Below are 15,210 nucleotides of genomic sequence, written 5' to 3' on the forward strand. Positions count from 1 at the left end.
CAGTAAAATAATTAAATGCATATGATCCTATGGTCATTAAAACAATATATACTTGGAACTGAGGTCCAGCTCATGTAGCAGGTAAATGACAACAAGCGAGTGGAGGAGCAACAGCACTTCTGTTTGACATAAAATAGGCGGTTTGGCAGGTGAACCACGCTGCAAATACACTTAAAGTTTCTTTTGTATTTTACATTTTCTCATTAGTTTTGTTGCTCGTTTGTAACATCTGTAGTGTTCCTTACCGTTCTCCTCCTGAACCTGCCCATGTGAGTGCTGGATTGGCGCTGGGCATAATGCATCTTGCAGTAGAATTTTGCTGTGGAGGAAGAATACAAAATTGTAAACATGCTTGGTTTAAAGTCCAATACACACAAAACTATGAAATTGGAAAATTGAAATGATCCAGCTAATCCTCTGACAACCTAAAAACTGAAGTGAGTTATCATTCATATATTTTTGTGTAGAACCTGAGCTTCAACAAGGCTAAAAAGGTCAAGTCAGGTCTCTAAAGTTTCACAGGACAAAGTGATTAAACTATACCTGCAGAGTAATGTGTTTTATATGGGGTAAAGGGACCCATAGTTACAGTGAATCAAACGTACCCCCCTGTGAGTCGAAGGCGTGCCCGCCCAGACGCAGGGTGCAGTTACAGACATCACAGCGGAAACACTCGCGGTGGAAGAAGTAGCCCTCAGTGCTCAGTCTCTCCATCACATAGACCCGCTTGGAGCAGAAGTGGCAGATATCACTGCCACCAAGCCCGGGAGGGAAAGCCTTACGCACCACACTCTGAGAGGGACAAGAACGGAACATGTTAGATAGATTTTTGATGACGTTTTTTTTTTTCCCCCCCTTGAATCGATGTTCATTTCCAAGAGATGCCTGAGAAAAACAGTCACATGTTCCAGCAGTCAGAAAGCAGCATAAAAAGAGGTAAACTGTTAAAAGCAGTGTTTGACATAACTGCTATAAATTCATGTTTTAAGGTATTTGCAGTTTGTTGTATGTATAGATGCATTGTGCAAAAAAGCGCTGTTGACAAACTGAATCATGGCATTAAAAACTTAACATTATAGTAATACAGTATATAAATATTTTTGCGGCTCATTTTACTCAAAGTAAAGGTCAATAATATTGATGTCCCAGCCCTCATGATAATCCACAAACCTCACTGTGGAAAACCTCACATTAGACAATCTGACCATGGAAAACTATTTTTTGTTAACAATAAAATGAGCCAACGTAGTAGATCTGAATATTATGGTTTATATTGAGCACAGACTTTACAGCAGTGAATGATCCATATCAGTATACACAGGGATTGCCTGAGGCTCAAAACTACATCATCATAAAGCCTATGAGTATAAAATATCACATCAACTCTAAGTTAGGCCAAATGAGAACATACAAAGTCCAGTAAGAATTTAGTATCTGAAATCTCATATGAGTCTCAGGTAATGTTATTATAGTGACAAAATGCCCTCAGTTGGTGTTCTTGTGGTCTCTTACACAGAATTTTAAAGGGGCACTGCACCGATTTCACACATGAAGATCAGTCCTACTCAGCTTGTGAACCTGTGAAACCAATTTTATAATGTCACTGAGTTCCTCTTTAACAGCCTTGTAAAAGGGGAACTCTGATCAGGAAGAAGGTCAAGTTAAGTCAAGTCTGTTTACAGGTGTTGGAGAGTGCTGCTACATTTGTGAAAAAAGTTGTACAAAGCCTTTTGTGGCTCCAGAGGGAGCTGCATGAAGTCTGATAAACTGCTAAAGTGATGTTGGGACTGAAAGTTTGAAACTGAAAAAAATCTAGAGTTGTGGGCTTATAAAAGTGTGAGGTTACCAAACCTCTGTAGCACGCTCCTCATCTCTGCTTGAGGCTACATTAGCTGTTACTAGCATAACACATCCGAATCTCTGACCGAACTGTTGGCCGTTGAGTTGCATTGTGGGGGATGTAGACGCCAGGTTTTGATGAGGAGGAGGAATGCGGGGAATAAAAAAAGACAATATTGGTTGGTTCTTCTGCATCAATTTTGATACCTTTTTAAACTGTCCACTGTGAGTCTGACTATGTTATAGGACTCTTTTAAGTCTGGGAAAATAACCCTTATTATGTCAAAGATAGAAGCCATCACAGCTGTCGGGGATTGGGTTTAAAAATTACAAGTTCATAACAGAAAGTCGACATTACAAACTGGAGGTGTGGAGTATGAAAGATGTAGGTGTTTATGGGAAATGAAGAATCCAGGGTTTTTAGAGGAACTAAGAGTCAGGACATCTCAACCTCTGCTGCTTTAATGATCGTTGGCCATAAATCGCTGGAGCACCTCTTTAAAAAAGGACTAACACTGCTGCAGTTTACTTTCATTTCCTTGTTCAATGAATTCATATTTATAAGTCAACCACTGTCTAGTCTTGCTTCACTAGACCCAACTCAAGTTTGTTTAAGTAATTCTCGTAATTAGCCAAGTAAGTACATTTGTGACTCGAGTTACACTGTGTATATACTGTATTGTTCAACCATCACAAGCTACCATATGGCATGTTGTGTGAGCATCAAGCCGGTCATCATCTAGTCTCGTTTAACTACACTATGACTAACAAGCTCTATCACACTAGTCGGCAGTTTTAAACCAAGCAGTGGTTAAACATGATGTAACTGAGTTAGTAATAATAGCATGCGTCTATAAGCTGTCACTATGCAACCACTACCAAGGCTCTGCAGCAGTGTGAAATGGTAACACACCACAGAGAAATGAGACAAAGCAGAACCAATTTACCCCTTCAGCCTTAGGAGCCCTTCCTGGCCAGGGAACTAGAGCCTGAAAAGGCAGATAACCTGTTGTCAAACCTGGGAGCAGAGCTGAAAACAGGAACATTTTCTTTAATTTACTGTGAAATCAGTGAGTGCTGATCTTTAAATCCAACACACCCAACAGTTCAAAACTGTAGGTTAGATAATATGGATCAAATAATGATTTTATCTTAAATATGAAATCAACAAAGTGTATTTTAATCTCATCCTTTGTCATAAAATGAATCTATAATATTAAATGAGCCTAGGTTCTTTTTTCTCAGAGATTTGTTATAAGCTTAATGGATGCTGGAAGATGGAGGCTCTTTTCCTCCTTTTTTTTACTTCGACTAAACTGTATTGTCAGGAAATAGAAGAAAACTATGTAATCATGTGTCATTTCTTTCCCTTCATAAAAAGGAAAAAACAGAAAAAAGACCATGACGTCTGGGTTAGATTTTTCTCTGCAACATCCACATGCATCTTACCGGTGTGGCATTGGGCCTGTGGTCTGTCTCATACAGGATGGCCAGTTTCTGTGCTTTAGCATCTATGGTTGATGATACCTTCCCAACTGTACGCTAACGTTAATGCCAGGGAAACGCAGAGGGTCAGAGGACAAAAACAGAAGGAGGAAATCACAGAGAAGGGTTACAAAGAGGAAAGATGAGAAGCAGAAAATGAAGGATTGAATGAATGGACATGGAATTAGAACCAGGCTATTAACTAATACCTCTTTAATGTAACTTGGAACGCCGATTGGACAACTCTCAGAGCGAACAATTGACTTGTGAGCGATTCTTCTGGGGTTCTCAAGAGCACAGCTCCCATTGCACTAAGACGGACACCAGTATGAACATCACTTGTGCAAGAATACACAGTTCATTCAAGTCATATTAGAATCCAAATGTTCTTCCTGTTCCCCTATTAACTTAATGTTTGCAATCTAACCCTTTAGAGGATGGCTTCACAGTTTTTCAAATCTGCCTTAAAACAACAGTCAGGTGCCCAAATGAACATTGAACACACTGGCTATTATAAAAGGTCTCCAAATGTACTTACAATATAAGTGATGGCAAAATCCACAGTCGCCCTTCTGTGTAAAAATGTATTCCAAAGTTTATCTGAAGATAATATGAGGCTTCAGCAGTCTGAGTTAGACAAATAAAGTGGATCTCTTCCACAGTTACAGTCTTTTTAGTAAAAAAAAAAAAATCCCTCTTTGTGTTTCCTCAGACAGTATTTCTTGTTGAGCTGCAGTAGAAGTATAGTAACAAAAGAGGGACTTTGGCACTAAAAAGACTGTAATGATGAAAAATATCTACTTGATTTGAGTTATTTGGACAACTGAAGCTTCAGATTAGCTTCAGATAAACTTTTAAATACATTTTTGCTTTGCATTTTTGGACTGTGAATTTTGTCCCCCATCACTTACATTGTAAGTGCATCATGAAGGGATCTTCTGATGGTCAGTATGAACAGGGAGAATGATTACAGCAAGAAAAACATGTTTCAGTGTTCATTTGAGCACCTGACTGTTGTTTTAGGACAGACTTTAAAAATTGTGAACCTGTCCTTAAACACTTTCCTATGAAAAATATAGAAAGGAGGGCTATTTAATTTCTCTTATAAGTTACAATTACATATGCTTTATAAACTCAAGCTTAAGAATTTATAAGCTCATGCAGACTGGGTATATTTGTATGCATGACTCAATAATAAAAAATAATCATAATCATCTTAAACTGAGGGAGAGACACTCATATTTACACTAGATGTATCTGCAGGTTATTAATCTCCAGGCATCATGTCATATGGCGTCTGTTACCTTTGCATGACCATTTTCATCACATTTGTCGTTGTCAAACGTCTCATGAGCAGTTTTGCGGAACTTTTCCTTTCCGTTTTCAAGATTGTCTTGAGAACTGTAACCTGTTCTTGCACACTTTCCCTCCTGCAGCGCAGAAACTGGAAGAGGAGAAGAGCTGCGGTGTCCATTTTCACAGTTAATTTCAGAAAGTCGAGACGTGATCTCCTGGCTGTCATCAGAGCAAGATGAGGACAGATGAATAGAAGTTTTGTTGCACGTGGAGGAATCAACATGGAGAGCGATTTCCTCTGGTTTGTCAGAGTCAGTGTAAGACGAAGGAGTAGAGGAGTGTTTCTTGTTCTTGTGTGCGGCAGTGTAAAGGGGGACAGAGGAGAAACCAGCCTGGGCGGTGGGGTCAGGGACAGGGTGGACCATCGAGTAGATGGTTGAGCTCTCAGATACAGAGGAAGGAGGAGTAGGAGACAAGGAAGGAGGGGAAGAAGTAGATAGTTCCACCTACAGAAGAAGAGTCAGTAGGAAGTTAAAGACTGAGCAGAAAAAAGAGAGAAAACTAGAGAGAAAATAATTCCTCTCAACTAAAATAATCTCATCAACTAAAAGACACTGAATTTCAGGGCCTGTATTTATCAAGCATCTAAGAGTGACTCCTAGGACTAAAAACACTCCTACCTCAGAGTAGAATAAAGGATTATTTCATGAAGCTTCCTGCACTTGCTTTCAGTGAGGAGCAGGACTACTTCTAGGAGAAAGTGGGAAGTTGCGGTTTTAAGACACTTTCAGATTAGAAATTATGATGATGTATTGTTGTTGTCTGACACTCTGATTTGAAATATTAGAAAATGTTAAATTTGAAATGCAGAAATAAATCCCCCCTTTATGTCGTGCAAAAATGCCCAATATAATACTTATAACATTGTAGCATCTAGCATACATGTATTGTACAGTATTGTACATACAAAAATGATGTAAACCTTCTGTGGGGTTGTGGCGCACCACTCTACAGAGAACGTGGAACCTTGTTTACTTATGTGCCCTCACATTTGCAGGAAAAATGCATTATTTCTACACTGTTAGTCTTGGGAAAGTGACTGCACCCATCCAAAAATAAACTGACCATAACGCCACAAATTGTCGTTTTTACAATTTGGTTTCTGTATGGATTAAACAAACAAGATATAATGTGTTAATTAGTGAGCTTTATAGGTGCTGATAGGTGAATTTTGTTTCCTTCATACAGAGCTAGTCAAGCTGTTTCCCCCTGTTTCCTGTCTTTATGCTAAGCTAACCGGCCACTGGCTGTAGCCTTATATTTAACGGAAACATGAATGTGGTATCAATCCTCTCATCAAACTCTTGGCAAGAAAGCAAACAAGCATATTTCTCAAAAAGTCAAACTTTGCCTTTAAAGTGGCGAGGACTCTTTTTGTGAAGAGCATGAGCATTTTTTTGTCTTTCACAAAAGGTCAATGACAAATATATTTTTTTGCCAAACCTGTCTGTGGCTGAACGTCATCCCCTGTCAACCAAGCACTTCTGGAGCTCTCCTACTGGCTGAGATAGGAGTACATTCAGAGAGGTAATAAACTGTTTTTACTCCTAGACCTAAAAAGTAGGACCAAATATGTATCACTGAGAATTTTTGGCCAGTTAGGTCTGATTTCCTACTGTGAGCTGCTTGATAAATAAGTGCCTAGTTCTCTTTTCTTTCAATATCTAACTTTTTTACATAATAAACTAACAAAGAAAGGAAAGTGTGTTGGATAATACAAACATCCAGATTACAAAATCTACAGAAAGACAATTAATACACCACCTACAGCATGCACATTGTTTAATATTGGATGATCCAAGTAGAGTTGTTAAACACACTTGAAACCATGTCAGACAGCAAACCATGACAAGCAGCAAAGTGCACTACAAAATGATTAATAAACCTCTCAGCTAATGCAAGTATAGGAAGAAAACCAAGCTAGAGAGATGAAAACTTAAAATAAATACTAACAATTCTTCTTGTAAACGTGCACCTGCCCTCATTTCAAGTCTAAGATGCACACTTGTTATGCAGTTATCATGAGCATGCTATAGTCTCTCTCTGCTGTGATGTTAGTCAACATGAAAAAGCACAGTGGTTGGTGTGATACACAACCTGTGTTTCAGAAAGAGGAGAAGGAGGAGCAGGAGGAGGTTTGTTGGACCCAGGAAACAAGGAGGAGAGGAGGACAGCTCGATCCTTTATACTCCTTCTGGAGAATTCTCTAGTAGTCAGTCTCTGGGCTTTACTCTGCGGGGACAGCAGGAGGTGCTGATTTTATTTATGTTTTTCTTCATTTTTAGTTTTTTTTTTTTTTTTTTTTTTTTTTTTTTTTTTAAATGCAGTGTCATGCTTTTCCCTGCCATCTATAACTTCTGTCAGACTGCATGCTGTTCACCTGCTGCATCTCCTCCTCTGACCTCTTGGAGGGATGATCGACACCCAACAGAGCAGAAGCAGAGAAATGACTTGTTCTTAGGTCAGGAGAGGTGCGTTCTGGGTAGTGCTGTTCAGTAACATAGGGGCTTGGTGAGCGTAATGGGCTCTTAGAGCGTGAGGGCGAAGGAGAGCGACTGGGTTTGGGGGAATAGAGGAAACTGGTTTGCTCAGCCACAGAAGTGGGATTCTCCAGTAAGCGAAGGTAGATGGAAGGCTGGAAACAAGGAAAAGAAATGAGGAGCAAGAGGAAATGACAGAATATGGATTTATGGTAGTTATACAAATGTTACATATTTATGTGGCACTGATTTGTAACGCTTAAATAAAACTCATAGCTCCTTTAAAAAATGTGGAAGAAGAGAGCAACTGAGGACATATGTGATTCATCTTCAAGGTTTCAGGCGTCATAAATAAACGAGCCAAAAATTCCTGTTAGTCAATAGTTTCCATCCACTCATATTCACCACAGAAAGAGCTGAGACGAAGGGAGCGTACCTGCCACTTGGGGCGAGGGGGAGGCCGAGGAGGAGGAGGGGGGGCATCCTTGGGCTTTGCAAAACGAGGGTTTTCATACTCCTCCTCCTCCTCCTCTTCCTCCTCTTCCTCATCTGAGAGAGGAGGGGGGGTGGAGGCAGGAGACAGAGGAGGAGAAAAGGACGGATTGGACGAGTCCTCATCAGACTGATGCAAGGAGGACAGGACAGGAAAGGAAAGCAAAAGAAAAGAAAGGAAAGGAAAGGAAAGGAAAAGGCCTTAAGAGATTCAAATACAGAACACATCAAAACTATTTTCATTGGTACAGTACACCATAGATTATATTTTCAGGAAGTGGAAGTTAAAGAAAAGGCATCAGAAAAATACAGGTATTCAACAAAGATGGTAAAAGAACAGCTTCACTCACCTCAACATACCAAGATCACACTAAAATAACTCAGATCAAACTTCATTCATCCCAAAGGAATTGTTGGTGCCAAAGATGTTCAGTATAATTGTCAAATAATAATTGTGCAGTATATACTATACCTTTATAGTCCAAAGTTAAAATCCAAAGGAGACATAGCAGAGGGTTATTTTTCTGTTTTTGATGATTCTCAAATGTAAGTAAAACCAACAAACACCTGCAAGCAGTGTGCTTTTCACCGAGGGTTTAAAATTACATCTACTCTATATTGAGGCTAAAGCCAGTTAGTTAGTCACGAGTGTGGATTGTTCTGCTCAACACATGTCTGGATTGACCTTTTAAAAAGAGGCAGTGACTAGATTCTCCTGATCTAAACAAAGAGAGAGCTGCAATGATTAGTCAATTATTGATTAGTCATTTTTTAAGTAAAAAGGCCAAATATTTGCTGGTTGCTTTTCAAATGTAAGAAATTGAAGCTTTTTCACCGTACTACATGATAGTAATTCATTTGACTTAAAAAGATTATAACAGGTGTTTTTAACTATTTTCTGACATTTTATAGACAAAGTGATGAATAGATTAACCAATAATATAATCTGCTATTTAACCAATAATGAAAATAATCATTAGTTGCAGCCCTCAAACAAAGATATAACACCAAAACAGTCAGCAGGCGAAAATTACAGCCAAAATTGTGTTCTTGTGTAAAAGATAAATCCGTGTGATGCACTCATGTGGGTCTGAACGTTTATCTGACGGTATTCAAACTGTCTGCCTCTCACCTTGCTGCGTGTCTTTGTTGTTGATGAGTTCTCCTCAAATTTGGCCAGCAGCTGAGTTGCCATGGAGCGGACCTTGTTCTCCCGCAGCTCTCCATCCTCACCTGCAGGGGGGGCACTGTGACAGGATAACTGATGCCAGAACCAAACACAGAGGGAATATAAGAGAGAGAAGGAAAGAGTAGTTTAAAGCCATAAACTGTATCACACAGGTCAAGGTTATATTTACATGTTACATGTTTGTTTTGGAACAGTTTCTGGACTGATATCAATAGATATTGAGGTCCTCTTTCATAGAACAATGCAGGTACCAATTATATTTGTGCCACTTTTTTTGTTACTGATTAGATATGTTAATAATAGAGAAGATGTACTGATGCACCCACCTCTGTGAGGTAGTGGTTGCCCTTTCGTCGTCTCTTGTTAACAGAGTCGTCTTCCAGTTTCTTGTCATCCTGTGACAGCGGACACCACAATAAAGATTCATTCACAGCAACCATTGAACCTTACAAAGCTCTATCTTACAAGTCATCTTCCTTGTTTAAACATACAAAGAGCCAGTTTAATCTGATTAGCATTAAAGTTGATACTGTAAGCCAATCATGCAATATACTGTTCATGTAAGCAGACATCAATAATGCTTCTAATCAGCGTGCAGATTGATGGCTAGGGTTTATTACAAACAGTGCCTTGATCTCTAGGTTAGCTGTAGCTTATCTAATCAAGACTTCAGTGACTGTAAATAGTGCACTGGTGATGAATGGAAAGACCTTGGCTAGCTGATGAGGAGGGAGGGAAGAGACTGACACTTTAATCCTCAATGAAAGCATCAAATGAATGTCAGAGAAAGAGACAAAGAGAACCATCAGAAAAAGAAATAAAAATGAGAGAGTATTTCACAATACCCTGGGTATCCTCTTCCTGGGCTGAGGCTGGGTGTGGCTGGTTTTAGCTGAATATTCTTCACTATTCTCGTCTGGTTCTCTTGAACCTGGAATAAAAAGTCACATTAAATTTACATTAAACTTTTTTATTTATTTTCAGTACAATGTACTTCAAACAACTTAATTACACATGAGGATACTGAACAGTCTAATAGATGTAGGGTCAGACTATACAAACAATTGAGGATGTGTGCAAAGCAGGATAGAAAACACATTTTCAGTGTTAAAAATGTAAAATTACATTTCATTTATGGACTTGCTGGAAACCAGTAAGATGAATTTGTTGTGGAAAATGAGGAACAATTGAGAATGTGTGCAAAGCACGATGGAAAACACATTTTCAGTGTTAAAAATGTAAAATTACATTTCATTTAAGAACTTGCTGGAAACCAGTAGGATGAATTTGTTGTGGAAAATGTCCTTGCATATCCCAAACATTTTTAAATGCAAGCCTCACGTTGATAGACGCCTGGCTAACTAACATGACACGTGGAATTCCAGTGAGAAATGGCAGCTATTAGCAATAAAATTGCTAACCGAGACGACACAAAGTTACCTCTTGAGAAAGGAACTGTAACTGGGTCCAAGACCAACAACGGGCAGCACAAGTTAAAAGAACTTGAGTCCCAAACAACTACTGTTAGCATGAAAAAAATAACGTTAGCATGACACAGTATGAAATTCCTGCTGTTTTACAAGACATGCCAGATGCTAGATATAGGCCAACTTATGCTGTACAAAAACTCAAAAGCCTCAAGTGTGTACAGGAAAAACTTATGTTCATGAAAAACTATGTCAGCACTATTGTTTTTATCAGCTGCATGGGATCATCAACAGAGACTTTGCATACACGTAACAATGTGATGCATTTTCCATCCAAAGCCATCAGTGTGCCTCCTTCAGCTGTCTCCTGATTATAGAGCCTGATAGACATCTGCACTGTTCATTAAAAGAGTTCTCCACAGATTTAGCATTGTGCTCCTAAAACACTGTCAGACTTCTGATGGACAGTTTTTAAAAAAAAAAGGTTTTTAAAAAATTGATGCAGCAGAACCAGAGAAAAACCCAGCAACTCGACTTGATTCTCTTGACTGTGCAGATTAGGGTGTATTATGCTAGTAGCGGCTAATGTAGCCTGGAGCTGCTAGCCTCCAGCAGAGAGGGAGAACAGGCTGCAAAGGTCTGTAACCTCACTTCTTTCTAACTCCACACCCCCAGAGGTTTTGTTCCCCCCTCCCTTATTCAAACTTTTAGTCTTCAGCCCCAACCTGAGACAATTTGTCAAACTTTACACAGCTCCCCCTGGTGCCACAAAAGGCTTTATAGGACTTTTTTCACATATGCAGTAGTAAGACCTGTAAACAGAATTTGATGTGTAAAATCAGTGGAGTTCCCCTTTAACACAGTAACAGTGTGAGTGTAAAAAGGATGCTCAGCAGTTTCTGTGCAAAACTATCCACCACCTTATAAAAATCTAGGGCTCTGAACAGATTGATAGATGCTACTAGCTAATTATGCACTCTGAACTGACAGGGAGGTTTCCTTTGGTGATGGGGGGCAAAAACCAAAGTCCTCCTTCTGTGCACAAAATGTATTTAAAAGTTTATCTGAAGCGAATATGAAGCTTCAGTAGATATCGTTCATCGTTACAGTTTTTTTAGTGCCACAGTCCCTCTTTTTGTTACTATCCTTCCACCGCAGCTCAACAGGGAAACACTGTCTGAGGAAACACAAAGAGGGAATTTGAGGCTAAAAGACTGTAAATATGTCAGATATCCACTTGATATGATTAACTCAGACTGCTGAAGCCTCATATAAGCTTCACATCAACTTTTAAATGCATTTTTGCACAAAATGACTGTGTGCACACACTGTGGATTTTTGCCTAATCACTTACATTGAAAGCACATTTGAAGGGGATCTTTTGACAGCAAGTATGAACAGCGAGGAAAAGCTCTTTCACTGTTAATATGGACACCTGACTTTGCTTTACAATGGACTTGAAAAATTGTGAACCTGTCCTTTGAGGCACAAAAACAACTTCTCGTGTTGATCTCCTCATAAGTCCTCAGTCACTCTGGTTTGTACTGTACCGCCCATGTGAGTGCACATCTCACCATGAGGCCACTCGCAAACCAGTCTACAGTATATGTTAAGAAATCAAAAAATTGAAAATGTGATTGTCCCATCATATAAATAAACCTTATGCCTTCAGGATCATTTTAAAGATGCAATAATGGCATTAAAAAATCAACACTATAAACTTGAAAATAATTGTCAATTGTTTGCACACAAACCGCAAATTCAACACATTCAAATTTAGCTAAGCTGGAGTCTGTATGAGAAAAATGGACTTAGTTAGTTATGCAATCAGCACAATATAGGAGGATTCATCCTTGGACTCTAAATCATTAAAAAACTGAAGAAAAGCCACTGATACAACTTTGCAAAACAACTCACATTACCCAAGGCCTTTACAGTACAATAGCACTCTGTGTAGACATGTTTGCTGACTGAGGTTTAGCAATAAGAAAAAAGCTAAATATAACTGAACCATGCACTCAAGCTTCTATACGCTCAGCAAGTAAATTCCCACCAAATGGACTGTGAAAATGCCTCACTGAAAGTAAATTATTTTCCCAGCGTTTCAGAGGTGTGGATTTCTCCATGGTGACAGCAGCGCAGGTGACGCAGAGGTCTATGGCACATTAACACGAAAGCACTTTAAGGGAAACGTGGCTGAAGCTGGAGCTTACAGCGGTGGTGTGACCGGAGCTGAGGGCCTCCAGAGTTACGTCGAGTGACTGGATACGGCTTCTACAGACATAGCACACATACCATTCATGTCTCTGGCAGGAACTAACCTGACCACTGAGCGAGGGTTGTGTAACCTGCAACTGTAGCTCACACAGTGGATAAATAGTCCCAGAACCCAAAGTCATTTCATCTGGGTCTATAGTTCACACATACTTTCTGCATCTCTTTTCCTGTTTTTCCACAGCTAAAAATAACATCTGGCCATTTTAGTCATTATTTTTTTATTTGTAACTATTCCATGACTTAAAGACGAGAGATGAGTTACGGTGGTGTGGATCAATTTGGTGTTCTGATGATACCTTCAGTACCAAAATGCCCATGATTGCAATGTGACCTTAGCTGAAAATACCAAAAAGACTGATTGTGTAAGAGACCTACAATAACGTCTCTAAACTATCCTATACCTGGCTTCAATCTCTAGATCTCTAGAACACCACACATTTGCTATAGCTTGTTGTGATTTACACAGAGGTTTTGTAACATATTATTTTTCTCTTTCTTCTGAGAAAGAAGGGAATGGTAGCCCTGTTTTCACAGCTTTGTTTGGTTAGGTATAGTATTACACATTTCTTGGTGGCTAGGGTGAAGTTCTGTGTCCAACAGTGCACTGCACAGCTGGCCAAGGCACTTCCCCGTCAGTTTGTTCTGTCTGGCTGGATCCCGTTTTCATATTCTGGAGTGACTTTTGGGTTGGCAAGTAAGAGAGGTGTTGACTCAACTCTATGGTAGTTTGGAAAATTATAGTTTATACTGCTGTTGTGTTGATTTTCTTTTCCTTTTCAATCCTATTCATTTACATTTGGGAGCTTAATGATGACTGACCTGACATTTAAGAGTTTATGAGAGCAAAAAGTTGATTCATAAGTCTCTGGCAGACTGGTGCTCCAGTGATTAGCATTTACTATGTTGGCTGTCAGTAGGATATTAGCATTACTAACACTGACCTTTAAGCAATAAAACATTGTGGCTTTTACTACTTTATTAACTCAATACAGCTGATGTAGCCACATCTATTTTTGGAACTATTTCATGTAAGGAACCACGTGATCATTCACTTGTCAATGATTACTAGTTCTCCCTATCAGCATTCACCTTCACTTAAACCAGAGAACATCAATCCCCTATGCAAAACCAATGAAGGTCCATTATAATCTATTTGGCAGAAACAAGTGTTTAACTTCCAGCATCTAACATATGTGGTTGGAGAGTATTGAAGGATTCTGACCATCGTTATTTAATGGTGAGTTCCTGAAGGCCTCGTAGAATTTGGAGAGGTAGAGGACCATCAGCAGCTTGTCTGGTTCTGCCTTCGCAGCCATCTCCTTTCCCGTGGTCACTGGCTGGATTCCCAGCTGTCGCTCAGCCACGTCAAACGCCAACTGGTTGTTCCCCGCCACATCCTCCTCATTGAGGGAGTCATAGTCACTGAGATGGACAGAAAGTGAGAGTGAGAGGAGGAGAGGTTAGTGTATTCAGGATTCTGTATTGTTTCTTATAACAGCTTCCATTTTCCCAGCAGTGATACGTTGTGAGATAAGATGAAAAGAAGAAAAGAAGATGGAGAAGGATTACTGTCAAATTTATACAGTATGACCTGGTTGTTTCCTTCTGTCTTTCATCCCGTAAATGAGCAAGAAGATAAAAGATTAAAGTACATCTGCTAAAACGTAGATTTATGCATGAAATATTCTATTAAAGAAGGCCATGCATAATTAAAGCATTAATTCTGGCTAAAGCATTGAAAACTGAATAACTGACATAAACTGGATGTATAAGTTGGCCTCAGGATGGTGCTAGACAAAACACCATGTTGTTACCTAAATCAAAAGGGAATGTTAACATGATGACATTTAGTATGTTAGCTTGTTAGCATGTTAATATTATGAGCATAATGATATGCAAATATTTAGAGAGTAATTTTAACACCTTAGTACACATACATTTAGCATGTAATATGCAAATATGTTTCATTTTCTTCCTCTTTAGTTTTAATGGCAGGCTACAAACCAACATGAGAGGTGGATGCCTAATATTTTGCATGTGAGTGTAAAATGCTAATGTTTAGAAAGCATGCCCAAAAAGCCACTTGACGATGTCAAGAGCTAATTTGCATAAATGTGAAACTGTAAACTGTGTATTATGAGAAAAAAAACCAAAACACTAGTGACACTAAAGACTTCTTCACTTGAGAGATAAAACCTGGGATCATGGAAAAACACCAACCATGCAAACATCCCATCATCTCTATATGAGAACAGATTACATCACATTATATCACAGCTACTTGCTATAAATAGGATGAAGCTGACGTGTTTGAGGAGGGCTCGTTTTGTAGTCACAAAGATATGATGTCATTCCAACCAATCTGTCTGACACTTATTTGTTTTCTCAGTTGTGTGTGAGCAGACTCTTTCAGCAAAGTGCGACAGGTCAAACAAATGTTAAGTATTCTGGATAAAGCAGGTCAATATGGAAACACTGTGTGAAAGCTTGTTTTTGAGTGAGATTAATCAGCAATTTAATTCACCACAATGGTAAAACACATGTAAATTAAAAGTGGGGCATTAAATGAGAAAAATGTATTACAGTGTTGCTCTTTCATTTGTCAAAAAACATGTGACACAGGGCTAGAGCCAAAGTGATACATGATTTCTGAGAACAGAAACAG

At 39.1% G+C, this 15,210-nt stretch overlaps 1 protein-coding gene across 11 annotated transcripts in view; it reads right to left on the reverse strand.

Annotated features, from left to right (window-relative positions):
* The window catches only part of mical2b (microtubule associated monooxygenase, calponin and LIM domain containing 2b), a 67,658-nt gene that overhangs the window by 16,887 nt on the left and 35,561 nt on the right, over positions 1-15,210 (reverse strand). For 8 of the 11 annotated variants that reach the window (XM_044356089.1, XM_044356091.1, XM_044356086.1 and 5 more), the window contains exons 13-25: positions 13,768-13,967; positions 9,687-9,772; positions 9,168-9,236; positions 8,785-8,913; positions 7,597-7,782; positions 7,061-7,315; positions 6,778-6,912; positions 4,629-5,126; positions 3,534-3,635; positions 3,289-3,381; positions 2,787-2,828; positions 606-792; positions 246-319 (exon numbers count right to left, since the gene is read on the reverse strand). In XM_044356089.1, the coding sequence (XP_044212024.1) occupies positions 246-319; positions 606-792; positions 2,787-2,828; positions 3,289-3,381; positions 3,534-3,635; positions 4,629-5,126; positions 6,778-6,912; positions 7,061-7,315; positions 7,597-7,782; positions 8,785-8,913; positions 9,168-9,236; positions 9,687-9,772; positions 13,768-13,967 (2,056 nt within the window). The remainder of the gene's footprint in view (positions 1-245; positions 320-605; positions 793-2,786; positions 2,829-3,288; positions 3,382-3,533; positions 3,636-4,628; positions 5,127-6,777; positions 6,913-7,060; positions 7,316-7,596; positions 7,783-8,784; positions 8,914-9,167; positions 9,237-9,686; positions 9,773-13,767; positions 13,968-15,210) is intronic. The other 3 variants (XM_044356092.1, XM_044356090.1, XM_044356094.1) reach the window with 2 other exon arrangements.

This window comes from Thunnus albacares, chromosome 7 (assembly GCF_914725855.1).
Source record: "Thunnus albacares chromosome 7, fThuAlb1.1, whole genome shotgun sequence".
NCBI classification, from domain to species: Eukaryota; Metazoa; Chordata; class Actinopteri; order Scombriformes; family Scombridae; genus Thunnus; species Thunnus albacares.